The sequence below is a fragment of the Amblyomma americanum genome, chromosome 5 (genome assembly GCF_052857255.1).
Source record: "Amblyomma americanum isolate KBUSLIRL-KWMA chromosome 5, ASM5285725v1, whole genome shotgun sequence".
NCBI classification, from domain to species: Eukaryota; Metazoa; Arthropoda; class Arachnida; order Ixodida; family Ixodidae; genus Amblyomma; species Amblyomma americanum.
In genome coordinates this window covers 200,794,323-200,822,232 of record NC_135501.1, presented here as the reverse complement: position 1 = coordinate 200,822,232, position 27,910 = coordinate 200,794,323, and the positions used below count along the sequence as shown (strand labels likewise).

Here is a 27,910-nt window from a genome sequence, read left to right as displayed (position 1 = left end):
CACTCACTCATAAGTGACATGGCAGTTTCAGTTCAAATGGCCGAAGGTAAAATACACGAATCAAAATAATGTTTTTCCATTTTCACAAACGTTCAGGTTTGATGTGTGGTTGATAGTATAGGTCTGCATTGTATTGTATAGGTCTGCATTGCAAGAGACGACGCTTAACCACCACAGAACAAAAGTCTATTTTTACCTTTTTTTCTTGGTTTTGTTTATTTCAACAGCAGCAATTTTTTTTTATTTCACGAAGCATTCTCAAAGTGAGAAGATGCTTGGCGATGGTGATATTTAGTTCCACGACGTCACAGTGCCCCGTCACATATTCATTTCTCTTCTTCGCTTCTTCTCATGGGGATACATATTTACAGGTGAGCGTATTGTACACAATGTCTCGGTAAATATATACCTTGCCCTGGCGATATATGACGAGCGATAACTCGACAACGCCGTCACACTGGTGCCGCGACAACCGCGATACAAGAGGAGCTTTTCTCGAGGTCATACACAAGGAAACACATTGTGCTTACAGGTGTTAAGTCTGCACAAAAGTTTTGCAGACTCTACGAGAGTGGAGACACGTTCAAAAAAGCTTAAAGATAAGATGGAAATCGAGGCTTATAGCATGTCCACATTTTGGGAGCAAGGTCATGTTATTTAGAAGAAGGGCATCAAAGCGAACTAGTGAATAAACAGCATACATTTGATATCTTGTTGATTATGCTGATATTTTGAAATTCCCCCGGGATGGGGCGTTAAAAGTAATTAACAAAAGTAGCTGAATACTGCCTTTTGATGTCTTCATTATGTGTGAGCGCACTCTTTCAATTTTCTCGGTGAAATAATCTGCTGCGCTAAAAATTCACCCAGATATTTCTTCAGTTCAAATCACGACACTTGCTTGTTTTGCAGTTCAGTTTGACGTTGATAGTTACTTAACTGGAAACCTAATGAAGATCAGACAAGAGAAACGAGACAGCAAACAATGCAAACTGGTTGGAGGTTCGATTGTGAGAAGGTCTGGAACTCTACAGAGTAAATACAAAACGATCGATGGGAAGGTGAGTGTAGAACACGGGCAGTGTTAAAAGTAATTCTGATCAGGATTTCTTCCAATAAAATGTCATAACTGTTTCCAGGCGTGCATCGTTGCTTGTGACAGTCTCGTCTTTTTCTGTTGAGTAGTGTTCGTGTTTTCTGTGCTGTTGATTTCAAAAACGATTGTTTGTACTTGTTCGCAAAATAAGAATTTTTAGCCTCTTCGTAGCCTAATCTTCGGCCTTATTCAGTGGCCAATTCCGAAAGCTAATAGCAAGAGCGGAAAATAAGTTTGAAACGCCCCCCAAAATTTTATGTGTAGCCCCAAATATATTGCAGTTTTAACCGAACAAGAAATAATAATAACCGATTTAACTAGGAGTCCCTGGTACCGTGGTACACATAGCATTCGTATGATGCACAGTTGCCGATTCATTGGCGGTCGGTGCTCCTATTTCGTGTCCCTTTGTGTTTTAGGAACCCACAATGAAGTTGTGTTGTACTGGATATCACATTTCTCGAACGCTGTTTCTTTTACACTTTTGAAGCTCACGACGTAAAACATAGGATTAGAGTACAGGAATGCTTTCCGAGAAAAGCGAAAGGAGGGGGGGAGGTGATAAAATTAGACCATGCAGTGCATAGGTACTAATAATAATAATTGGTTTTGGGGGAGAGGAAATGGCATAGTATCTGTCTCATATATCGTTGGACACCCGAACCGCGCCGTAAGGGAAGGGATAAAGGAGGGAGTGTAAGAAGAAAGAGGTGCCGTAGTGGAGGGCTCCGGAATAATTTCGACCACCTGGGGACCTTTAACGTGCACTGACATCGCACAGCACACGGGCGCCTTATCGTTTTTCCTCCATAAAAACGCAGCCGCCGCGGTCGGGTTCGAACCCGGGAACTCCGAATCGTGCATAGGTACTGAATACATCATCTCCTTCATGCACTGTAAGATTCTTGGGAGGCCTCCACATTTTAATCCCTACATATTAGCTTCGAGTTTTTGTCGGGAAAACAATTTGCTTAGCTTAGTCTACAGTGAACCAGAATGAACTCTGACACCATTTGCTGGCGGTTTTTGTTCTAGTAGGTCGCCGCGTGAGTGCTTAGGTTGATTTAGATACGCGTGCACTTTCAAACAGAAAATATATAAAAAAAACTATAGGCACCCCGGAATAATGTGCTGCCGTTTCTCAGTTGAGTGAATTAAATCTGCTTTTAAAAGTCGAACGATGGCAACATTTTATGAGATATATTGCTGGATGATTCTTTGGGGCTCAGTGGGTGCAGGAATGATAGGAGGACTAGTTCATATCTTACGCATGGTTTATTTCCTCAGCTCAGCTCCCCTTGTATCTCAGGAATCAGCGGCCTCAAAGTGAGAGCCTGGAAAAAACTGCGTGTTGAAATGTCTGAAGTATAGACACTATATATTAACGGCTACGAAGAAATTACTCCCAACCACGTGCACCCCGCCGTCACACCGTTCGTGCTCTGCTAGCAGGCACGCAATGGTTAATTCTCCAACTCGGCGTCACACACACACACACTTCCCGGCATGCACCTCCACCCCACTTACGACGTCATCACGACGTAGACGGCAGCGTATACGCTTACGTCACAAAGCATCCGCCGTCATGTCTTCTCAACGTGTTGTTAGATATCTTTTTATACATTCAAGCCCTAGTAGAGTCACACACACGGAAACACTCCATTCCTTGCGAGGTTACAATGCCGCAATCGCTTTCTTGCCTTTCTTACACAGCGGAAACGGTAACGCAAACCACGAACGGTGTCCTTTTCAAGTATATCGTTACGAAGACGGAAAAGAATGTCCAAGTCGGAACGATAACAAGTGTATGACAGCGACGCACGTAACTGCGTGTACGGAGCAAATGGCTGGCGTCGCTGATACTTGAGCACATCTCTGTTTGAAAGCATATCTTTGATATGCGGCTGTGAAACGGGTGATAAATAAGACGGCATTAAAATCTTTCTTTCTCTTTTTTTTTTCAGCGGAATCGCTTGCGTAAATGACGTCACTCCATGCGCGTCTAGACAGGTTTGGAACCTTTCTGGAACAATGCCGTGTATAAAACACGTGATAAGTGACGCAAACATGCGATAAAGCGAAAAGAAAAACTCGCGCATCAAGTTATATACGCTGTTAACAAGTGCAACTGAAAGACTCGTATGCATTTTTACCAATATAAAGATCAAATGAGCAGGTTTGATAGAAGCCAGGCCGTTGCTGTTTTTATGTATTCCATTAAAGTATAATCTGGTTCTATTGGTGAGGATAAGCGTGATGCTAAACTTTCATGTTATTTTAACTAGCATCTTGACAGCAGAACAGCGCACACAGTTTTTTTTTCGGACTTAGCTATAAGAGTTCTTGTACCTTCATTTTAAATTTTAATGTCGTTATTGCATCCTGCCTTCGCTAACAGACGGTCTTTTTCAAGTCTGATACTAATTGCTGTCACCACGATGTAATTACAAGAAGTAGAGGAATGAGCGTATTCGAGCATACCGTTGAACGCTTGGAAAACCTTGCACGAGATGCCCAGTGTTTGACGATAGCCACCTTCACTTACTACATGCAACAATTGAGCGAATTTCCTAGTAAACAAAGTACGCACAACCAGCAACGAATAATGCACGACCGGTCCAGGAATAACAGCTGAAATAAAAAGACAAAGGGAAAAAGCAGACGAAGTCACGGCAGATACAAGTTCAACAACTGTGTTGCGTAGTTCAAGCACAAGCACTGTGTCGTTTTCCATCGCACGACACGGTACCTCTCGTGTCATGGGCCTAGCCCTGACATTGCTTAAGTCCAGCGGCAATACTTACGTCGCGGAAGGGGAGCTTCGCACCTGGCTTATTTTCTGAACACGCGTTCTGGAGTCTACACCGAAATCACACTACAAGTCAGTCACTACAAACTTGAGTCAAACCTGTTGCCCTAATAGGCATCCATAAATCGTACAAGCTAGCCGCAACATCATCACAACCTCACCTCTACCGACCTCCACTCCCTTTACTCGTCGACGCCACCTTGTCCTGGAGGTGACGTCACAACGTCTCTTTCCCTACAGCCTCCATGGCTTTCGACAACGGTCCCGCCTCGTGCGGTGGCGACTCTTTCGTCAGTGCTAGCGCTTGAGCGTTATAACAAACGTTTGCGCAGGCAAGCTCAGTTATACACTCTCTATTGTCTCTGTGTCCAGCTACGAAAGACGCTATGCAAGGCCTAACGACGTCCTCGAAGAAAACACTACGACCAACCAGCACGAGCCATCCGCAGTCTTTCCTTTTCGTCCATTGCAAATTAAGTCAGTTGGGATGGCCAACCAACGCTCGGCCCGACACATCCGCGCACATATTCCCGTTGCACACGCCGGCCTTGAAGCTTCTTCCCAGCGGAGGGCAGTGAGTGAGTTCTAGACAAACTGTTGAGCCGTTAGCGTAGGTCGGAACAGATATATAGTATGCTTACATATATGTGTATATGTGTGGATACTGTGCAAATATACTGTCTTGAACACAACTTCCGGGACCGGAAGTGATGGCTGATGATGATCCTGGTGCGGAAGAGGAGGAAATAACGGTGCTCGAGAAGTACGACCCTCGAATAAACAGCAGCGCACAAAGAAAGCCCACAAATCACCGCGCGGAGCTGGGCTCTTAGCCGTCTCGTTCACTGACGCCAGATGTCACTCAAGAATATTCTACGCGATCGCAGGAGTGGAATTCTAGCACGCGACGCTCCACGCTGACTTGAGCAGTTTTGGTTCGCATAAAGACCGGAAGTGCTGTTGTGGGTAAGACCGTGTTTTTGTGTTGTGCTAAGCGTCTCAATGTAAAACAATGTTAAATCGTCTCCACCACATGTTTAGCAGTTAGCGTCCTTGTAGAAGCCTCGCTCTGGGACGTGGTGCCCTCTGGGGGGCGGAGCTGAAGATCAGAAAGCAGTCTTCTCACACGTAGGCCGCTATATGTCCAGACCAAAGAAAAAAAAAAGAGAAACGACACTGGAAGTTCACAATGTGAAACCGTCAAACGGTAGGTTCATTTTTTTTTCTTTTCGTCATTTAGCGTCGGCACTCAGAACCTAAGGTCGAACCTCAAGCACCTCGTGTTCCGCGCATAAGCGTCGGTGCTGACGTAGGTCGCGGGTTCGATCTCCTGTTCTTCGTGCGCAGGCCCAGTCGCGAGACGCACACAGCTCGCCAGATTGGTTGCCGCCACTGTAGCCGTCGGCGTCGTTAATGTGGGCGGCGGCGGCTCCTGGTGTATGAGGACGCGATGGAAGCGACCCCCTGCGGACATCGCCGGCAGCGTGGCCGGACGAGGCATCGCTGGTGCCGGTTCTGGTGGTTCCTGCGATGCTGGTGGCGGCGTCGGGGGCGGTGGAGGCGGAGACAGGTCCGCCATTTCCTTGTCCGCCGAACGCATGCTACCACCGGATAGTTCGGCCAGCCTCCGGAGGCTGGGCCTAGTTGCGGCCGCCGCCACCAGGGGACGCAGTATGCGGCGAGTGTGCAGCAGTGCGTGCTGCTGGGTGGCCGTCGCGCGGGCCTGGGCCGCTGGTCAGCGATAGGCACGTCTCCATGCCTCGTGGTGTGAACGTCATCTCTTCGACGACTGTTGGGACAAGTACCGCATCACCTCCTCGTAGCTGGGCGGCAGGTCCTGGGCATGAGAAGAAGGGACGGCCATTGCATCAAAATGAAGGACGCCGACGAATGGCAAAATGAGAAGAGACAGCTTCGCCAGCGAGGTCTAGAGGCAAATTACAGGGTATCAGGCCCGTGCTGTACAACTCCGTTATTTCTTGGCATGGGCATAAAAGGAGATGTTGGCACCTGATTATGGCGCCGACTGCTCCTTTGCACATAACTGGAGAAAAACACTTCAACTGGTGACATAACGCTCAACAAAGCAAAGCTACAAAGCACAGAATCCACAAGACAAACAATACAACGGACACGCCAGAAATGCTAACATAAAAGAGAAAATAAACTATTGGTAATGAGGTAAAAAAAAATGAGGGGAACAACTTTCACGTGACAGCGGCACATGCGCAATGTCATGAGAATCCCCAAGTCATCTGAGAAAGAAATGTGTTAACGCACTTAAAAATCAAAATGATCAAGTTCCGTAGTGGAAGCTTTTATGTCTGACCCGATCGGCACCCACCTCCTTGGAAGGCAATACGGGTGACGGTGGTCTCACGGCCCTGGGTATCACCACCAAGTCCCACTCCGGACCTGCGGTAGAAGTTTGGCAATGAAGCGAGCGCTTTAGTCGTGAGAACACAACGCTATTAAATGCCATTATATGAGTAGCCATCTGGAGTTACAATTGTGGCCAGCTTCTTCCTTCGTTAAATTATTTTTGAGGGGTGGTTTCAACTGCCAGGCAAGTACAGACGCAATAAAGAACTGGCCTCAGTATAGTTCAGAGTTCAAACCTTTGAGAATTTTTTTTTTTTGCTGAAAGACTTTTTAAGCGCAGGAAACAGGCAGGCCTCTTTTGTAGTTTCAGCCAGTCAAGAAATCTCCAGCAAATTAGTACGCTTCTGTCTGGCCCAATTTCCTTTGATAACCTCCAGAACGTTACGACACCACGTTTTCAAAACCAATGTTTACACCTATTCTTAAATTCCAGTGCCAAGTAAAACATGATCAACCATCAGGCATCCGGCCGTTCAACTAAAATAAAATATTAAGACGATAGCCTTTAATGGCTCATACTCGCGGTGACCGTCCGTCCGTTACAAAGCCACCTAGGTCACGTGACCTAGGTCACGTGTCGCCACGCTCACACCCCTGCTCTTCTCCTCTGTCGTGAAATGAAATAAAGCGCGGCAAATTCAAATCAGTGCAATGAGTCGCAAACTGCTTTCGCCTTCCCGCATTTAAGAGATATCTAAGTGCCTCCAACAAATCTTGTGTCTATCGGTGGGCCTCGATAAGCTCTCCTATCGTGTTGTGTAGGCCTAGTTGGAGGAGTTTTCAACTAAAATATTCAGTTAAAATGATACGGTAGTAGCATGTTTTATTGGTTGAATCTTGATTGATTGATTAATTGATTGATTGATTGATTGATTGATTGACCGACTTACCTACCGACTGATTGACTGATCGATCGATATTTTCGGGAAAGCAGTTTAGCTATACCATTAATTTTCCTCGACTTGCCTTTGTTACTAACGCAGTTACTAATTAATCCACCATTTCGATATACTGTTGCGTCAATTTGTGGCCCAGCCAATGAACTGCTCAAATTTCCCTGAACGCTTCCCCAGAGTGCGTTATTTACGGTAAGCGACCCACGAATCACTTACTGTCTGCATCCTGGATGGAGCCCGTGAAGCCGGTAATGGTCGAAGACGCCGGACAAGGCGGGTTCGGTGGACCGGCACATTCCGACTGCACGTAGTGTTTCCTACAGACATCACACATCGCTTGAGTAAACGCACTGATCGAGTCTCAACAATATTCCTAGACGTGAACAAAAAAAATGCTTCAAATGCTGCAAGAACACCCCACTGAATTATGAAGAAAAATGCGGCAAAATTTCTCCATGTGACCTCGACCAGGCGTTCCGAAATTGTCACCTGCACCTGCGGACCAGCAGTGAAGGCACCTTATCTCAAGGCTGAACTGCTCCGATCATGCGGCTGAATAGACGCTCCCCGTTTTCCTTGCTGTGTCCAGGAACTAAAAACCCGAGGACAGGACACTCTTTGTTCTTAGATTGCGGTCTGACCAATCAAAGAACTGTGCGCCTTGAGCTATCATGATGGTCACCAACAGCAGCAGCAGCAGCCTATTTCCACTGCCGGCAAAAAAAAGCACCTCCCATATCCCCCCCCCCCCCCCCTATTAAACTTGTCCTGTGCCGGCTGTGGTCACCATATCCCCGCAAACTCCTTAATCTCATCCGTCCAGCTGACTTTCTGCGTCTCCTGCTATGCTTGTCTTCTAGCCGTCACACTTATTGGCCATCGGCAGTTTTGCTGTACCATTGCATGCCCTGCCCATGATAATTTTTTTCTTCTTGATTTCGACTAGGATGTCATTAACCCGCGTTCGTTCCCTCACCCACTCTGCCCTCTTCCTGTCTCGTAACGTTGAAACTATCATTTTCCTTTCCATAGCTCGCTGCGTTGCCAGACAGGTGACTACAAGTGCGACGCAGCTGTTATATACTTTCTTCTTCAGGAATACAGTCAAACTGTGATTCATCTCTGCGCCTTGAATAATGCACAAGAAACACTTCAGATCGAACCTGCAGCATGACGCGCCGCGACGCAGGCTTTCACCTTTTCAACCATTTCGTTCTCTTTTTCTAGTGAGCACTAGGACCGTGTTAATAAATAGATAACGCGTTAGCACTTCATTCCCTAATTCCAAACAATAGTTAAGTACTGGCCAATTATGCACAACCTCTTTCCGAAAATGCACTTCCATCCGGATTTACTACTAGACCAAGTAGTTGACCCTATCTCATGTATAGCTAGAGCTCGAAAGCTTTCGAGGCCGTGAGTATAACAATGGACATCAACCCTCCTTGAGCATTGAAGTGCAAGGGGTCTTACTGAAGACCCACTATGTAATTCGGGAGCAGAAATGATACTACTTATAGTAAACTGTGACACATTTTCTCCAACCAAAACTTCTAAAAATTTTTGCAAACCAAACTGCTCCCCCGAAACCCCTGAAGAAGGAGCCGAGTCGGCTCCGAAACGTCTGGACTTTTAAAATTAAAAAGTTTTGGTTGTAGAAAACGGCTCACACATTACTATGAGTTGTAGTCAAGGGTCTGACGGAATCCCGTCTGGTCGGGATGGTACATGATACTAGTGAGTCGCACCGACCAAAAATTAAGATGGAATGACGTTTCGGCTCCCACACGGGAGCCTTGTTCACAATAAGGCAAAACGTTGCGGTGGTGCCTTTTTTATGCGGCGTATATGCGATCCCAGGCATCCCGCGTAGATAGGTGGCAAATTCACGTCATTTGTGAAGAACCGGCGCGCAGACGTGAAGAACCGGCGCGTGAAGAACCGTGAAGAACCGGCGTGAAGATGACGTGAAGAACCGGCGCGCAGAACAAGATGCGCTTGCCGAGCATTCAGTATCTGCCAGCCACAATATCAACTGGGCAGAGGCACGTGTGGTCGCCAAAGAAAAAGACAAGAAATCACGGCTCTATCTTGAGTCGCTGATCATCCAAACAACAGCGCATACTATCAATCGAAATGACGGGAATTTGCCACCTATCTACGCGAGATGCCTGGTATCGCATATACGGCGCATAAAAAAGGCACCACCGCAACGTTTTGCCTCATTGTGAACAAGGCTCCCGTGTGGGAGCCGAAACGTCATTCCATCTTAATTTTTGGTCGGTGCGACTCACTAGTATCATTACTATGAGTTATTCCAAGCGAGACACTCAATTGTGACAAAATGTATAGTTGTCATAAACGATACCCTGTGAATTTTCAACGAAGGGACTAAGGTACTAGTAACCTCAGTACCTTAGTATTTAGTGCTAAGGTAATAAGAACCACGCGTGAAAAGCATTTAGAATAATTTCACTGCACTACGAAGGGCAACGACACGTTTAACATCCACCAGAAATTGAAACACCTCATTAATTATCTCACTTCTTTTTTTCAGCGTTGACGGTGCGAATTGCAGCCGTTTCAAATACGTGAGCTTTCCATAGTTAAACTTAGCCTGCTCCGCAGTTTTATTGTCATTCACACCGCGCTACCCCGCTGAAAAATGCTCTATAATGCAATGACCTCATGCAGGTTTTGTCGTACAGATGTCATAAGTAATCATAAAAAGTACCATACAGTATGTGACAATATACCATCTTGTTCGATATCGCTACAATATTTGTATGGAGTTTAATTATAAATATTTTAGGAGGTTATTGCATCACACAGCTTTCTCCAGTAGGGAATCAGGACGTGAATAAGTTCCGGCGCGTTCATTGGGAGGTCGGTAACACGCAGGGCATTACAGAAAAAAAAAAAATCAAGCGAATTGAAAAGTATGAGGCTTAACGTCCTGAAACGACACATGGGCTGTGAGACGCCCTAGTAGAATCCTCCGGATTAATTTAGACCGAATCGAAATCGCGCAACCCACGGGCGATCTTGTATTTCGCCTTCATCGAAACACGGTCGCCGCGGTCGAGATCGAGCCAGAGACCTTTAAATCAGCTAGCGGTGTTAACGCCAAAGCCACAAAAGGCACCGCGGCGGCTAGAAAAAATTTTTCGAATTTGATTGAAGAAATATAGTTCTTTATCTCTCTCTGTCTTATAATGAAGCCTAAGTGTCTCTACTGATTCTTGGCCCCATCACTAACCACGCTGAAGTCAAGATAACGCATTATCTGCTCACTCTTCAGAACTTGCGATATAAAGGTCCTCTCCGAACTCCAACGCATAATTTAATGTGGCGCACTCACTGGGCCATCACCAGTAAAAAAAAAAAAAAAAAATGTGCAAAGCGATGCCGGCGACCTCTTCTGAGCATTTGCGAAAACGTCGCAATGCTGCGTCCGACACTGAGCGGCGCCCGCGCCAGTGCGGTATTTCAGTTTGTAATAGTCGCCATCAGGTGACGCCACTTGTCAATCAAGTCACTTCGGATTCATTAAATCAACCCACATTGTTGGCTACACGCAGCCCGAAACGCATACTGTTTGCGACAGTTTCAACACAAGAAAGATTACAGATCTCCACCAAAAAAAAAAAAAAAAACCAGCCTCCCGGACGGTAAACACATATTCCTGGTAAAAGGGGGCGACCTACTTTTCTGTTTGTCGCCTACAACAAACAAAAATAGAGATAAAATAAAGATGTTCCGCATTGTTCAGCGACATTCGCTAGCAGCCATAACTCACGCTGGCTGATCTCGCATTCTGGACCAAAAATAAGATGTGTTTCTTTCAGTTCCTATTTGGCTTATTGATCTTTTTTCAGCGGCACACGACCCAAGGGCGGATCGAAAAACGACGCTGCGGGTCTTCAATCACCGGCGAGGGCAATATTGAGTTTTTTCGGAAATGAGCGCGTAGGGGAAAGAAGAAACAAAGACGAAGCAGAAAGAACGACTAAACACTAGTGCTCGGCTAGGAGCACATCAAAGCAGTCCCCGAGTATGCTCAGACGCATTTTAATTCCGTGCTCATAAAAATCCCGCAGTAACGACTCCCCTCCAATCCTCCTCTCTTTTCACCAACAGAATACGTCCGGAACAACTTTCTCGTTAGTTTTGTACAAAGAAATTACTCCCACTCTTTAGGTACACCTAGGCAATGTTATTGAGAGTCGTCAACCGTGATGAATATCGCCTCGCTATTTCGCGTTCGTGTTTGCTCGCTGATAAAAAAAAAACGTGGTAAAGCGCGCGCGTCAATAAAAGTCAATACATGCGCAGAGAACCCAGAGAACTTTAAAAGAAGTTCGTTTGGAGAGTATATGCTTCTAAACATTGATTTCGCTGCTATCTTTTCTGAGCACAGCCTCGGCCTAGGTTGAAGTGGAAATAACCGATGGTAAGGAACGGAGCATTTCACATTCTGTCCTGATAAAAAAAATTCCACCGAGTTTTGCCACAACCTTAGCGTGTTTCTTTTAAGCGAAATTTATTGCCCCAGGGCATCAATGATGGTTGAAGGTGTAATCAAATACTCCGGTAAGTGGCCCGCTGTCTTGCTCCGCTATCCTCGGTGAGAAAGGCAACATTAAGAACACTTCAAGCTAGTAGACGGTAGTTAGGTTAGATAAAGGAACGCATAGCACTGACGGCAGTTGAAATTGGTGGTAAACAAGGCTCGCAACGCCCAACAGCTAAAGGTGAAAGGGATTTCTGGCTGAACACATACAAGTTCGTGAAAATGAGAAGTCTATGCAGCCAAAAGAAAAACTTGGTGAATCAAAGTGGGATTAAAATTGAGTAGACTTCTGGCAGGTAATCATTTACGATTTATAGATAGTTTTGGCAACGCTTTTGTCTGACCGTTTTGATATTGCCAGTTGCGAAAATTCCCTAGGGTTGATGTGTTGAAATCCAGCGGTCTGATTTGGTCAAAACTTGGAGCTCAGCATATTGTCGTGACGCCCGTGGTCATTAACGTAAACTATATTCAAATTACGAACTAGCGTCTGGTTACAAAACCAGTGAAACAGATGCAGCAACAGCATTGTATAGCTATAACTTTCAGAGCGAAAAACTGAGATCCAGAAAAAGAAAAAAATGAACTCTTTGCAAGATAATGATGACAGCTTTAATTTGTCAAGTTCAGATGGCGCTACATTCTGTAAATCGCCGCAAAATGGCATATGGGACTAATCACATTTTGAAGCTTAATTTCCCAACTGGTATGACCAAACCGCTCTAGCTGTTGTACAGATAACGCAGAACAGCTATCGGATTCGTTGATGCAGACAACTTCTTAAGCTGCTTAGACTAGCAGACGGTAAACCGAACTTGTGCGCCACAGTGGTGCACAGTAGATGGCAGAGGTTTGCTTAGGCGACCATATTCAAAGTCCTATGTTTCCGGGTTCAGACAGAAAGAGCTAAATAACTGAGCGCCAGCAAACGCAGTGATGGGAAAGAACTTAACTAAATGAAAAGCTAGTTACGGAAATACTTAACCACCAGTTTCAAGTGATTAACGTTTTGATATGCCTCCACTCGCCTTGCACAGAAGGTCTCTCCATGACTCTGCATGCGCAATTTGTGTTCTGCATATCACATAAGGCAACTGGCAGCGCTGTAGCGGACGACTTTCGCCGACGCGCATCAAATCTAGCAGACGACAAAAGCACGAGAGGTCGCAGAGCGATGCACAGCAGCCGACGGCCGTTTAGTCGAGCTGGCGGTAGTTAAGGACTAAAAGTTTCTTCGCGACGGGGGCGAAAGGAAGCGGTTTCACTAAATAAGCCCCCTAGCGGCAAATGAAGAAGACAAAAGACATTACGTAGCCTCCTTCAAAAGGAGACCTGGCCAACTGACGTCGAGTGCGCGGCTCGGCGCGAACCCAAAAGGTTTTTCTCCACACCTCACGGAGTACGCCGGGGTCATTATGGCGGTTCCCTACCATCCACCAAAACTTCCCTCTCCCCTTTCCCGTGACTTCTCCCGTAATCGCTCTCGGGGCAGGAGACCGTTACGCTAATTACCGCCACGTGCTCGCGGCGAAAGCTGCTTCAAAGTCACCGGCGCGTCATTGATTATCCTGAACCCCCTTTTTCCCCTCCTTCCTTGCACAGCGTTTCTTTTCTTTTCCCTAATTCCTTTTTCTTTTCCCTTTTTGCCCCTCTTTGTTCCACGGCCGCGAGCAAGATGATACGCCGTAGCTGCCGTTCCCATCTAGGTCCCTTTTCGTCGGCTACCTTCCCTACATAATAAGTTCGGTGGCCGGCAGACGAGAGTTATTTTAATGTCGTCGTCCACCTACCGTGGCGCTGCGCACGCACAATATCTCTCTAGTCTGTTGCAATATGCATGCCCGAGAGGGGCCCCGGGATAATTAGTAGGAGGTGGGGGAGACCGGCCAGAAAACACAAGGGCAAGCCGAATTGGGTTGCTCCAAAAAAAAGAGGAATTGAAAAAAAATTCGAGTCGTAGACTCGGGTTACAGTGTATAACGACACATTTCTCGCTCGAATTCATGCTACTGCGCTGTTTTACTCCCCCTCCTTTTTTTTCGGCTGCCGGTGTTGTTTTACTCTGTCATATTGTACACCCTTTAGGAACAAAAGGTATGCGCATGTGAAGACCCCCCCCCCCCCCCATTTTTTTTATAGGGGCTAGTTCTATAAAAACCAGCTGCCGCTCATGGATTATGATTTTCGCTTTTATTATTGGCATTAAAGAGTTGCCACGTGTCGCTAATTCTTGCTGTAATACACTGTCAGATCGCCTGTCATTGTAAACTTACCGTTTGAAAAAGGCTGCAATAGCCGCCGCGATGGCTCAGTGGTTATGGCGCTCGGATGCCGACCCGAAAGACGTAGGTTCGACCCCTGCTGCAGCGGTCGCATTTCGATAGAGGAGAAATTGTAGAGGCCGAGTACTGTGCGATGTCAGTGCACGTTAAAAAAACCCAGGTGGTCGAAATTTCCGGAGCCCTTCACTACGGTGTCCCTCGTAGCCTGAGTCGCTTTGGGACGTTAAACCCCCGTAAACCATAAAAGGCTGCAATATAAGTATTGGTTCTTTGTCGACACAGAACCGAATAAAGCACAAAGACCGATGTGTGGCTCTAATGTAAGGGATACGATACATAAAGTGCATGTGTATTATGAAGCCTGTTAATAGAAGGCGCGTGCAGTTCGCGTGGTCTTCAAAGTAAAACAGAAACTCACCCGATGTACAGAAGCACAACAATAAGTAGAAGTAGCGTGAAGCTCAGGATGAATATGATAAGGCTCTTGTCCGATTTTTCTGTAAGGAAGAAAGGAAATACAAATTGCACCAAAAAGCGAGCAAGTGAAAACACCAAACCCGAACAAACAGAAAGAAATCTCAAGAAACTGATGGCGTGTCGTGGAACGTATATTAAAGCTAGAAAGTTAAGCTTAAGCTACACAACCTAACAAGTTATGTTCGCATCTTGCTCAGTCTAGTGCTGCAATCGCGTCAGATTGGCACAGACAAAAAAAAAGAAAAGATTCTTACTCTTAAACTAGACGTTGATGTCCGTTCTGAAATTATGGCTAATGAATTGTTTTACTCCTTTGCAACACATATAGCAAATACACTGTCACTTTGTCAGCGACGCGTCCAGAATCATAGGCACAATAAATTCCGACACCCTCAATCAAGGAAGTAAACCACTTTTTCATACAGCGCTTCATACGGCAGTTGCTAATACCAGACAAATTAGGTAAGACAGTAAAGCTTAGTAATGGTTTTACATGTTGGATTCATGAATAGAATGAGCACAACAACGTACGAGGTCATTTTTCAACCAAGTCGTAATTATTATAAGTAACGAAACTCTCCATGCAAGTGCATTATTTGCACAAAGCGTCCAAAGAGCAGAGATTGGTGACCAGCACAAACGCGCGCATTGAGCCTGAACGCATTGCGCTGAACAATGTGAAATAAAGCCGGTAGTAGAAAACAGTAAAAGGCAGCGCGCGCCCAGTCGCTGAAAGAAATTAAAATGTGCGGTGGAGGTTTACAGAAATAACGATGAATTCCGATCGTTTAGACAAGATCCCGATCCGCATCCTTACTTAAAGAGGGGATGCGGAGCCAATCGGGAGTTTCGTTTATCAAGACAATCGAATGCACAAGGAACTCACCCATTGTTCAGGATAAAACATCAGTAAAGTCAAAGAGGGAATTCAGCTCGTGTCGTCGACATTCTGGCAAAAGGTAGCATCTGACGGACACTAGACTTCAGTCTGACCTGTTCGACACTAGGTATCGAACTGATCCAGTGGGCACCTTGCTAGTGAATATATACACAGGTACCGACCGACAACAATAATCTGCCTAGCAACGTCTGATGCACAACTAGGACCTCAAGTGGCCCAACAGTCACGCACCTCTTTCTCAGTACTGGCCACATCAACGGGCGTGTGTCTTAACTCCCTCTGGAAACAGGGCGAGACTTCTGGGAATAGGTAAAGTGGGTCACTAGAGAGGCACAGTCCTAAGAAACATGACAACGCTGGGACCGATAGTGAGATGGGAAGAGGGGGGGGGGGGGGGGGGGGGGCTAATGCACTTAGACGAAACTGTTGTACAGGTACACCTGGGGAAAGGCCGTAACTGTCACTTTTGTGCTGCATGGAAAAGATAAAGTACTGGAAATTATAGGGAAGAGGTAGGTCCCTACCAAGGGGACCAAATTGCATTGGGTGACTATAATATGGAATAAGCGAGCTGCTACAAAAGGTATAGCCTTGCATCAAAGAGAAGAAAAGGGGACATTAAGAACAGAACCTGTAAGTCGTGAAAATAGGGAAAGGGATGCGCGACGGTACAGGGAAAGCGAAGTAGCTAGGGAGTGCGTGGGTGGGGAGGAGACGTGTATGAGCGGGGAGATGTGAAATGAGAGACAACAGTCATTTGTCTAGAAGGTGTTATGCAGCTGTACAGCCCCGAGCGACTCAGAAGCAGCCTGTTCTCTCAACAATACCGCCTGAGCTGATGCATCGTTCTAGCTACATTCGGGAACAGAACGGCTTTGTGGGGAACTGCAGGAGAACTGGGGAAGGGCGCAATGCTGCAAAGATACGGTATGGGGAAATTGAGCGAGGGGAAAGTATGTGGATAGGAGGGGAGTGCTAGAGGCGCTTCAAAGTAAGCGTCTGCGTGCTCGGCTGAGCTATGTAGGCCGAGCCAGAAACGTCAGCTCGCCGTTCGCTTCGAGAAATCGATAGGCTTCCGTGGAGCTCGTCGCGGGGTTCAGAGAACGCGGCGCGAGCAGTCGACCAGGGAGCCGCAGAGCGGTGAGGAGGGGGAAAAGAAAGAGGAGGGGCGCTTGAGGCACAAAGAGCGAGCGAAGAAAAATAAGGGAAGAAAAAAGGAGAATAGGGAAAGAATGGGGAAAACAAAATTCGAGCGTAGATAACCGGTGGTGGCGGCAGCGGCGGCAAAAACGCGATTTCGCGCGAAATCTCGAGGGACGAATCAGGAGAACGAACTCTCCTGTTCTATGGAACGAAAGCACGGTGGGGAAAAGAAAAGAATGAATGGTTCGTGGGGAGGAGAAGGAGGGAAGACGTGGAACGCCGATAGGGAGAGAGAGGAGGGAAGTGTGTTCGAGATTTGAAGGAGCCGATAACAACAAGGACGCAAAACAGAACGGCAGAATACACTGAGTATAACAGAGCGAGCACCACAGGGAAAGTGTGGAGCACGGAGTGAAATACTGAAGGAAGGAATGAAATAAGAGCGAGGGAAGAGTCATAGAAGAAAGAAGCTTGGAGCAAAAATCAAACATTGAGGAAAGGAATAAAAAAAAGGAGTGAAAGAGAGAGTAGAAAAAGGAGTAAACAAAAGGAATAAAATGGGACTGAAAGAACTGAATAAAAAAGGAGTAAATAGGAGGTACGGCCGAAGGCCAGCGGCGAAAAGGCGGTACTGTACGTCGAGGGAGCTATCTGCACCGGCCGCCGCTATACACAGACGCGAAAGCTCACGCTTCGAGGGACGTGTTTCGCCGGACCGGACCCCGCTGCTGGGTAGGGCGTGGTTGCCTGACGAGCGGTCCGGCTTGTTTTGATGGCCGCTTTCTGCCCCCCCCCCTCCTCCCCCCCTCCTCCCGCCCTTCCTTTGTTCCTGTGTTCTGGCTTCTCTTTTATCTGGCCACCTAGCCGTTGTGAGCGCTTCCTGGTTGTCTGGTGGCGAGGGGGAGGAGCTGTGCCAAGGCCCTGCACCAAGCAGCCAGGTTTCTTTATATGGTGTCTCTTCGTGACCATATTTCTCCTTATATTTTTCTTTGTTTCCTCCCTCAGCACTTTTGGCCGAAGAAAAGGAGTTCAGGGTAGCAGTCACGGTTGCACTGGAGATGGCCGCTGGCGCATTCCGATAATGGTGATACAACAAAACGAACGAGCCAGCACAAAGGGAATCTAAAAGATCACAATATGATCGCATTTCTTGTTTGTATGCCTCGCGATATATTTGGTTCCTTCAAGGGAGGAGTGCGTTACAAGTCAGGAATCAAACAATATTGGTGCGCCACGTCGGGTAATGTAGCAAGGTAATGTTACTACTTGTCTACTGAGCTCAGTATTTGCACGCGTCACGCGTTCACATCGCTTTTCATACATTGGTACATTCTCAAATAGGCTCACAATCCCACTATCGCATATCCATTTATGTGCTCATACGTGCGTATAACAGCCACAGGACTGGGCATGTATTAAATTTCTAGGGCTAAGTTCTCTTCTGCCTTCGCCTTCCGACTGCACCCTCAGCGAAGCTCACAGTATCTATTCCAGTTGGCATGCAAAGGGTGAGATTTCAGAGTGACATCTAATTGCCTTATGTATAGGCAATGTGATAACATTAAAAGCTGCTGATGCCTTCACTGGGAGCGATGTCACTTCCGGTCTGGTGACGTCACCTCTCTCCAGCCATAGGGTGAATTTTATTTTTTGGCTCCACATGGCTTCTAATATCAGGGCAAGCAGCGCGCACAATTCACCTAGCTGTGTTTAACGCTTAAGCTGTATTTATAAAAGCACGCATAGCTTTCAAAGATTGCTAACTCTGACAAGCGGAAGCGCAAGCATTAACACGGATTCCAATTCTCCTTTGCATGTAGCGGTGCCAATCAATGGAAAGCAATTTAGTTGGCTGGTTACTGGATGATCTCCATGATCGGTGGTATTACTTCCCCAGCACCATTTTGCATAGCCTCAGAAAATGTATTAATTTACGTCATTGCATTAACGCCCCGTGAACAATCCGCTTTTATGATTCAAGAAATTGCCCTGTAGGAGTTTTTTTCCCTGGTGCTGAAACACCAGACATTTGTAAAACTCAACAGTCAACCGTATTTTACTCCCCTCTACTAATTACTGTTCTCATTGTCGCATTAAACATTTTGCGGGAAAGGTATCCATTATCGCAAACTTCACCGATACTGTAACGTGCTCTGCTGCATTAACCGAAATGCGCACGCTCTCAGGGGAGATGACTTTTCGCCTCTCTGTCGCAAGCAGCGCGGGTCCGGTCTCTGCACTTCGATCTCCGTTTCCCGGGGCATCGCCGGAATCGAACCTCGGGTCTCGCAAAATGAGACAATAAAAGTAAAAACCCAAACAACGACGGCATATGTACATTGTCTTTTCTTTTCCCTCAACCCCGCTTCCCTTTCCCTCTACACCTCCCCGCAGTGAAACTTGTCGCGGGGACGATTCCTGAAAGTCGTAGGAGGGGCGGCCAACTCATCATTCCTTGTATCGACGGGCAGGCGTTGCCTTCAGGCGCGCAAAGCAAAGAGGAACTCGTCGTGACGTTGCGTCGATAAACGGGGCGAGCTTTTACCCCAGCACTTCCTGGGATCGCGTGTGCTCGGCGAAAGTGGGTGGCTTCGTGCTTTTCTTGCTTGTTTATCTGTCTATTCCCTTCGTACCAGTATTCTAAGCCTCTCTGTCTTTCCAGCTCCTTACAGGCCAGAGAGTATAGAAGGGATGCGTTCGATGCAGATCGCTTGTATACCATTCTGAGGAGACACGTAGAAGAATTAAGGTCACCTCATTCTCCTCTCCCCTCCGTCCCGCATCGCAGCTGAAGTCGTGGCGAAGACGAGGAGGAGTCCGGGAGTGATTAGGCACGAGATGCGTTCGGTCATAAAATCAATTGGTGGAGCCCGGGTAATCTACGCGCTTGCGTTGGGATTCGTGCCACCGGAGCCTGGCTTTCGGGCGATGGGGTGGGCCTTTCGAAACTCTAGTCCATCACTAATGGTTCTTGGCGATCACGTTGTTTTTTTCTCGTTCAATTTTATGTCTAGTGCAATTCCTTTGAGTAAAGAGAATGTTGCAACGTTTTGCGAGCGTCATAGTTCAAAAATCATTTATCTGCCTACATAATCTGTTTTTTTTTCGGGTGATTGGCTGTATATATAATATACCGTCGTTCTCTTATAAGATATATGCTTCAAAGCGCCGTAGGTTTGCATTTTCTCATGGAAGGCGCGTCTTCCTTTTCAGTGTAAGCACGTCGAAGTGCTAAGCTGTTTTCATTTGCGCGTTTTTCACACTCTTACTATTTTTTGTGCCAATGTTCGATCGAATCTTTGTAATGTTGACAGCGTTTTTATTTGGGGCTATTTGGCTCATGAATAAAGACGAATTACTTTATAGGGCCACATACAGCACACTGTAAAAAAAAAAGCAGACAGGACAGGAGCTGTTTTCGTTAGGCTCAAAGCCGCCGGCACACGGGATTCCTCCCCTTGTCTGTGACGCGAGCTGTAACAAGATTTATCTGGAGTGATTGCAGCCGCGCGCAACTACGTCTACGTTATTTGCGATTGTAGTTCGTGATTTCTACGCCTTGTCAAGAAAGTTTTGCCTTAGGTTTACGTTGAAAACGGCCGAAAGCGACGCTGATTGTGTCCTCCCGCTACCAGCTTGGAAGTTCGTTGTTTTCGCCGGTTATTGTCGTTGTTATCATTATCGTTATCGATATCGTCGTTATCGTCGTTTGTTGTTATATAAATTTATTTACTTGTGGGCTCAGGTCAGGACAATGAACAAATCGTTTCAGCGCTGTTCCAGTCTGCTCGTTCATTATCAACCGCGTTGTCATCACAACTTGAGTGTTGTTGTTCGCGCTTATTGTGTGCATTTTTGTCTCAAAATTTTCCTGCGTCCCTGAGCACCTTGTGTTGCTTCTGTTCACAATTGCTCAATCAACGTCACCTACTTTTCTTTTTTTTTTGCCCGCCTGTAAAGCGTGCTTTTTCACACAATGAAAATGCTTGCAAAAAAGCTACCTTTACAACTTAAAAAAAAAAACACATTATAAAGCTCTTTGATTACCTTTCTTGCTAGCTGCATGACATTGATGTAAATAAATCCAAGATAGGACTACCATTTATTATGCTAGCAAAAATATACTCGGCAAAACATTATTCATTTACAAAAACAAGAAAAACCAAGCAACGCTGCAGCCATTAGGAGTGCCGCAATGAAATTTTTCTGGAGGAATTCAACCTTTAAAATTTACGCCCCTTACTTATAAATGCCTACTGGCTTCATCACCGGGACATGATAAAGATGACGAAAAGCTCAAGCCTACATATTTCCTATATATGTCCGAGTGTGCCGACGATGCTCGTTTTGCATAAGTTCAGCAAGTCATTAAACGTGGAAGGCGGTCAGGTTTCGTTAGTCCATGCAGGGCGCAGAATTCTCAATTTTAAACTAAGCGTCACTGTACTAGAACAAGAACAGATTTACAACTCTAAAAGTTTCTTTGTTCTTGAAGGACTTGGACGAGAATTTGTTCAGCGGTGCTTTCTGCTAATTAACAGATTAATGGCGCCGCATTTTGTCAGCGAGTAATGCGCGACAGCGGGTGAACGGGACTAGAAGCTTGTGATATGTGGTTTTGTGTGAACATTTCGTGACTTATAACTGTAGCTATGTTCTGTGTTAGTGTATATTCCTTTTTTTTTTTTACCAAGGAGAGCATCACAGGAAGCGCACGTCGTTATAACGTCACTTTCGTTGGCATACTATGGCTAGTGTACAATCCTGTTAAACATGCAATATTACTTAAATGACCTTTACAAAAAAGCAAGAAAAAAGAAAAGGCAAACTATTAAATAATGCAAGTACTTCCTTTACTTCCGCATTTGCCATATTTAAAAATTTAGCTCCGCCGACCCCTGAAATATGTTGGCAGTAATGTGAAGCTGTGTGTGAGAAAGTGAAGCTGTGGTTGAAAGCAAGCCCTGTTTGACGTAGTGATAAACAAAACGGGATCATTGAAAAGTAGATGCCTGCTGTTTACGGATAGACTCATGTTACAGTTACGAAGCGCCGAGAATACGGAAAGTGTCTGAACGACGTCTTTATCAGTGATGCTGTGAGGATCACCAACAACAGCAGTGCAATCGAGTCAAGTCTGCTGCAGCACAAAAGCCTCTCTAGATGACCTCTGAATAGCCCTGTCTTCCTCCAGCCACCCTGTTTCATCAAATTTCCTGACATCAGAAATCCAACTGACTCTCGGCCGCCATTCAAGACATACGCGCTATTACAGACCACCCTATAGGTGTGCTGCGCATTTCACGTTCTGCCCTTTCTCTTCCCTTTCCCTATTTTTCCAAGGCCAGAGCAGCAACCCATAGAAGCATAACTCAGGCCAACGTCTTCACATCTTATAGCAAACGGACCTATTTAGCCCTGTCTATGTTTGCATTGATTTCTCTTGGTCTCGTCTGGGATATCAGTGAATAGCATTTGTTCTGCAGTCCGCGCCTGCCCCTCTCCTTTGAAGTTGACCCTATCGCAAGAATAAAAAATTGGCGGTGGTTTAGCCTTGGTTAAGCTGTAGTGACGCTATAGCTACAGCTGGCTGAGTGGAACTTGGTCACGTGACCAACGACGTGATCAGCCACGGCGCCGCGCCGCCGGCAGCTGCTCCGCACCACATGACCAACCACGTGACAGCGTGGCGGCGCAGCCACAAGGTGGCGGCGCAGCCACGCTGAAGGCTCGAAATGCTACCGCAATGTAGCTATCGCTACAAAAACCAGTAAAACAGATAGTCACTGGCTCAAGCTTGATCGTAATCCACCGCAGAGCTGACGACAACAGAGGGGTGGAAACACACAGAAGAGGTGTCGAATTCCACGTGTCGTTTTTCTCTCAAACAATAAAATTAATAATTTGTAGTCCGATTCAAATAAAACTTGTTGCCGGGCTAGTCGGTGCATAGTTCTACATACATACGTTAGCGCAAAATAAAAGGCCACCTTTCTTGTGAATGTCTCTCATATTGCGCTAACGTTTGCATGTAGTAATATTTTTTGTAAGTTGCTCTAACATTAGGCGACAAGCTTGTGTTTTACAGCCATAGCTGCTGGGCACCCGTCCCTGGCTTTGTCGTCGCCATCGGCTTAACCGCTGGGTGCGTTAATGTCACGGTCACGTGAAGTTCTTGTCATTAGTGTCACGTGACATTCATGTCACGTGACCTTAAGTCACGGTCAACCTGGGTCGCATAAGCCTACGGGTGGAACTGTTTGAAACAGTCGCCTGCCAGTACAACGATGCATCACTTGACCACTACACCAGTGCGCCAGGAATATATCCCCATAACTAAACGCCTAAACAGCTATCACTGAACATCGCGTTACACAGTCGTAACCATCCTGTGAGTTTTTTTTTTACGAAGCATTAAAGCGAAGCCAAAAACAGTAGCCCCTCACCTGGCCTGCAGACGTACTTCCAGTAGATGAGCTCCCTCTGGTAGCCGTTCTCGCAGTCACACACGTTGCTCACGCAGAGCGCATGCTCGTCCATCTCGATGCACTGGTTGTGCGAGTAGCACTGGCTCGGGAAGAAACCTGCGGGGCGGAAATGACGTCATCAGTGCGAGAAAAAAACAGACAGGCATGCGTAACCCAAGCTCTCTTTCTCTCAGCTAGCCGATGCGGGGTCTATGCCATTTTTACACAGAGAAAAGTCACATTTATTTGCGCAGAGCGCGACATATAGTGTCCATTACATTTTTTTTTTACTCGGTCGCAGAATCAGTCTTTCTTCCCATGGGGAATTGTTGTATACCGGATATCATACAGAAGGAAGTCGCATAATCAGAGAGTATGTTGGGACTTCCAATGTGATCCCACTACACTTTTTACCTAAAGCGAGAAAACAAAAGTAGATATGAAAAAAGTTGAGAACGTATAGAGGAATATGAATAGTTAACTTTTAGTTATCTATTCACATTCAATAGTCAACTGAATAGTTAACTTTTTAACTATTACTGTTAGGCTTCGTAAATATTGAGAGGCGTGTAGCCCACCGTAATTGATGTCCATATCAGTTTTTAGAATTTCGGAAACGCGGTTACCCTCGGCGCTGCGTCCCAACAAATTTTTCTAAATCACGCCAAAATGCATGCGCTTTCGATAAACTTGCAGGCAAAGCAACCTCTCCAGTGCACGTAAATTGTCAAAAACGGCAAAATTTGTTGGGCCACAGCGCCGAGAGTAACCGCGATTTAGAAATTCTAATAACTGATATAGATATTACTTACGGTAGGCTGCACACCTCTCAATAACTAAGTAGCCTAACAGTAATAGTTAAAAAGTTCAGTATCCAATATTAGTTAACCAGCTTGCTAGTTAGCACGACCTAGTTGTACTCTGATGTAGTACACCGCTGAGAATGCTAAGCCGAAAAAAAGCACTCCTCTAACACAAAATCCAATTTTTTTTAAATTGTGTAAGTCTTAGGTGAAAAACCCTGCATACTGCTGCATGCACATAGAGAGAAAACAAAATCAGATAAAGAAGGATGGAGCTATTACGTACTAATATACGCACTCAGCTAAAAAGAATGCCATAATGAGAATTGCCAAAGGTGCTCGGTTAATAAAGCACTGGCTGTAAAGCAGCAACAAAAAAAAAACAGTACAAACGCTGCCATTAAAAACACAGCCCTACGAGCAGAAGCAACAGATTTACGAGCTTTAATGTTTAGTTACGAGAACACTTGTAGGAGAACTTTTTGCACAAATGGGCCATTTTAAACGCTGAAAAGTGAAAAAAAAGAAACAACGCAGAGCATTAATAAATGCCCTCGTTAAACGTAAATTGCAATGGGCAAAAACAAAGACAAACACGAACCTTGATGAGAATCATGAACTGCGCAAACGCGTGCATTCATGGAGTGATGAAATGGTGCGATAATACCAGGACTGGTGGTTTGCCTGGCTTAGAGAAAAGGTCGTTAGAGAAGAAAAAAATGGCAATAGAAGCAGCGTGCGAGAAAGTGCTATGCAGAGTTTGATATTTTTAGAGACGGTAGCTTGACTACGGGCTCGGATTTTTGCTTTAGGAGGGTAAGTAATAAAGGTAGTACGCGGACATAAACGAACGAAGAATCTCGAACAAATGCGCAAACTCAAATCTACTAAAAAGCCATATTGTGCAACAGCTCTGAGCATGTCGTGGTCTGACATCATAACGTTTGCGGCCGCAAAATTGCCAGAAGAAAAGAAAGAGATGCGAGCAGCTTCCTAGCATTGTTGTACGTCGGTACTGCGGTACGACGCAAGCTATCCGAAGATTCCAGGGGCGAGTCAAATGGTAACCTTATTGAACGCGCCATTTGGTCTGAACCAAACGCAGCCCTCGTAAAAGTTTTACAGTAGTCGTTTAACTACTCTCGTGAGCAAAATACTTGTTTTCTTCATTGTGAATCTCAACCCTTCCTTGCCCGCAAAGCAGTGTAGCCAACCCTAGTTCATAAAACGATTGTTAAACTCTAGGCTTCGCTTGCATTTCAAAACCTGCGTGCAAACCGTGGTTGACAAACGGCGCTGAAGATAGATAGGCTCCAACTACGATCGTGAAAAAAAAAAAAAACAAGTCGGCGTTACTGTAAGAGTATTAGGGTTTGATTCTGACCAATTTCGTAAGTCGTCCAAAAATAGAAGCAAGCCCTGAAGAGCGAATAGAATTCGCTTGTACGAGCAAGCCAGGCCACGCGGCTGAGACCATCTTAACTGCTCGATTCAAAACATGTTGTCTTGTCTTTGCTTTCGAATCATTCTGACCCATCTAAACCCGAATATGACGGCCAGGGAGTGTGTAAAAAACCAAAAAAGTGCCGGTTTAACAGACCGCTCCCAGAAGTTGCACAGTTTGGTTAGGTTGGATCAGAGTTAAGTCTACTCAGCGAGGGTTACTCAACGAAGACCCCGTTTATCCGTTTTCTACTCCATAAAGTTTAATATACAAAAAAAGAATAAGTTTTGAAAAAAAATATCGTAGAGTACGGCGTACAAAAAAAGAATAAGTTTTGAAAAAAATATCGTTAGAGTACGGCGTATTCCATATGTGACGAAACCAAGAATGCCACTGGCTTCTTGCGAAGCCGATTTAAAGGGGTCTCGCTGGAGGAAATAATGCTAGGAGATTTAAAAAAAGCACGAGACACGGTCAGCGTTGCAACAGGCGCTGCTGCCGAGCATAGTAGTATACATAGATAGCTGCGTCGCTGTTGCGTCAGACACAGATTGGCCGTGAGTTAAGCAAAAACCGCAGAGGGCAATTCATGCTATGTTTTTCCTTGGTCATGAAAGCGTGAACCGGAGAAAATGTGTGCGTGCTTGCTGCGGGCTTGAAAGTCTGCAGCGCACCAATTTGCGCCACTACACGAAGACTGATTTTGTAAGAGTTAGCGGCGATACAGAGGGGTCACGCATTTTGTTCATCCTTTTCAATTCTTTGTTCTTCCTTCAAACCTTTCCCCATTCTCTTTTTCTTGTCTTTCACTCTTTTTTTACGCTTTTTACTTTCTTTGTTTCCTTCTTTGTTTTTTGTATGAGCGCCGCGTGGCTGTAATTTGACGTAAAGACAGCTCCGCTCGGGTCAACTCGCGCTGAAAAGGTTTGATGTTGATCGAAGCATATTCGCGTTCATAATGATGACGTCAGTTTTAACGTCGATACTCCTGCATTCTTTTTCGCAATTGTGACGGGTGCGGATAGTTGAGGAAACATCGGAAAGTGCGCGCGTTTCAAGCGAGCGCAATAACCCTAACATTTATTTAATTTACTGGACAGTTTAAGAGATTAAAAAATATTGATGCGGTTCTTGCGAGAGAACCGAAACACGGCACGCCCTGAACACGCAACAGACGGCGTCCTAGTGCACAACAAAAAGCCATAGCGAGGTGCTTGATCGCTTATTGCGATAGAAACAAGTGCAAGCGTACTCTAGGAAAAAAAAATGGAACAGCGGCAATTGCTTTCGGTGAGAAATGTTTGAAGGTCACAAACTAGGCGCTTACATTGATAATTGACTGCCTAATATCCGTCACGTGCCGGTGAAAACTAGCCGATAAACGAAGATTTTTCAGAGCAGACGATTTAGATGGTGTATTCACAAAAATTTAAGAGTACCACAGACTCTGAAGGCCACTCATAACTCTTTATATCTAGCCTACTGCGCATGCGTTCTCTTCTTTCATTCTTTTGGTTCCCTCGTACTGCTTCTCCCTGTATAGGACAACCAGTCCGACGTAAGACTTGTTGCCTCAAGCACGATGCCACACACCCACGGTGGGGGATTGGCCAGGGTTTGGTGCAGATCCAACGTAAGACTTGCTTACCCCTTCCTGCATTTCCTCCGTCTTCTTTCTCTTTCTGACCTGCCTGATCTCGGGCATGCCTACAGCCCGTGATTAGATGACCGTTAACTAGGCGGCTGACCTTTGTCTCTAATGATGATGAATTGTAATGGCGCAACGGCATCTGTGGCCAAACAGCGTAATGACACACGGTGCTTTTTGTCTAGTCAAGTTGGCATCAAAGATTTATTTTCCAAGCATGTCACCGCCAGGAGAGTAGACCACGAGGCCAGGGGAAAGCTTATAACGATAGGAAAACCGGTGGGTACCCGGCGGCACTGGGGATCAACCTGTGCCTCTGCCCGATCCTGCATGCACTTACTGATGCTTTATAAGGCACTCTCGGCACGGCATGCCCGCGTGTAGCGTGCATCGCATTAACGAACCAGAAAGGAGGACGGGGGGGGGGGGGGGGGGACGTACCGGTGACGCATACAGGCACCCCGTGGAGGAACTCTATGCGGAAGCCCTTCTTGCACTGGCACTGCCAATGGATGCAGTCCGAGTGGGCGTCGCCCAGCTCGCAGGCCGCCTTGGTGATGCATGTCTCGCCAAGCCGCCGCTCTGCTGCGAGGGAGAGGGGGAACGAGTTACGACGACGAGCGCCGGTTTTCTCCCACGTAAAACTGCACCACAAGAAAAACGCTTATACGACTGAGTGAATGAGTAAAGAGGGAAGTAGAAATTAGTGAGAAGCGAGGGAATGAGTGAGTAACGAGGTAGTGAGTAAGAAAGAGAGATTGAGCAAATTAGGGTGCGAGTAAAAGTGATTAAGTGGGTGCGCGAAAGTGAGGGAGTAAACAAGGGTGAGAGTGAGAAGGTGACTAAGTGGGCAAGTGAGCAAACGAGTGAGTGAGTGAGTGAGTGAGTGAGTGAGTGAGTGAGTGAGTGAGTGAGTGAGTGAGTGAGTGAGTGAGTGAGTGAGTGAGTGAGTGAGTGAGCGAGCGAGCGAGCGAGCGAGCGCCGAGGCA

At 46.1% G+C, this 27,910-nt stretch overlaps 1 protein-coding gene across 1 annotated transcript in view; it reads right to left on the bottom strand.

The window, feature by feature from the left end:
* Positions 1 to 221: 221 nt before the first annotated feature.
* The window catches only part of LOC144133414 (uncharacterized), a 43,753-nt gene continuing 16,064 nt past the window's right edge, over positions 222 to 27,910 (bottom strand). Inside the window, exons 3-8 of the mRNA XM_077666501.1 lie at positions 27,363 to 27,506; positions 23,006 to 23,143; positions 14,457 to 14,535; positions 7,400 to 7,500; positions 6,250 to 6,320; positions 222 to 5,742 (exon numbers count right to left, since the gene is read on the bottom strand). Of these exons, the coding sequence (XP_077522627.1) occupies positions 5,680 to 5,742; positions 6,250 to 6,320; positions 7,400 to 7,500; positions 14,457 to 14,535; positions 23,006 to 23,143; positions 27,363 to 27,506 (596 nt within the window). The 3' untranslated portion in view covers positions 222 to 5,679. The remainder of the gene's footprint in view (positions 5,743 to 6,249; positions 6,321 to 7,399; positions 7,501 to 14,456; positions 14,536 to 23,005; positions 23,144 to 27,362; positions 27,507 to 27,910) is intronic.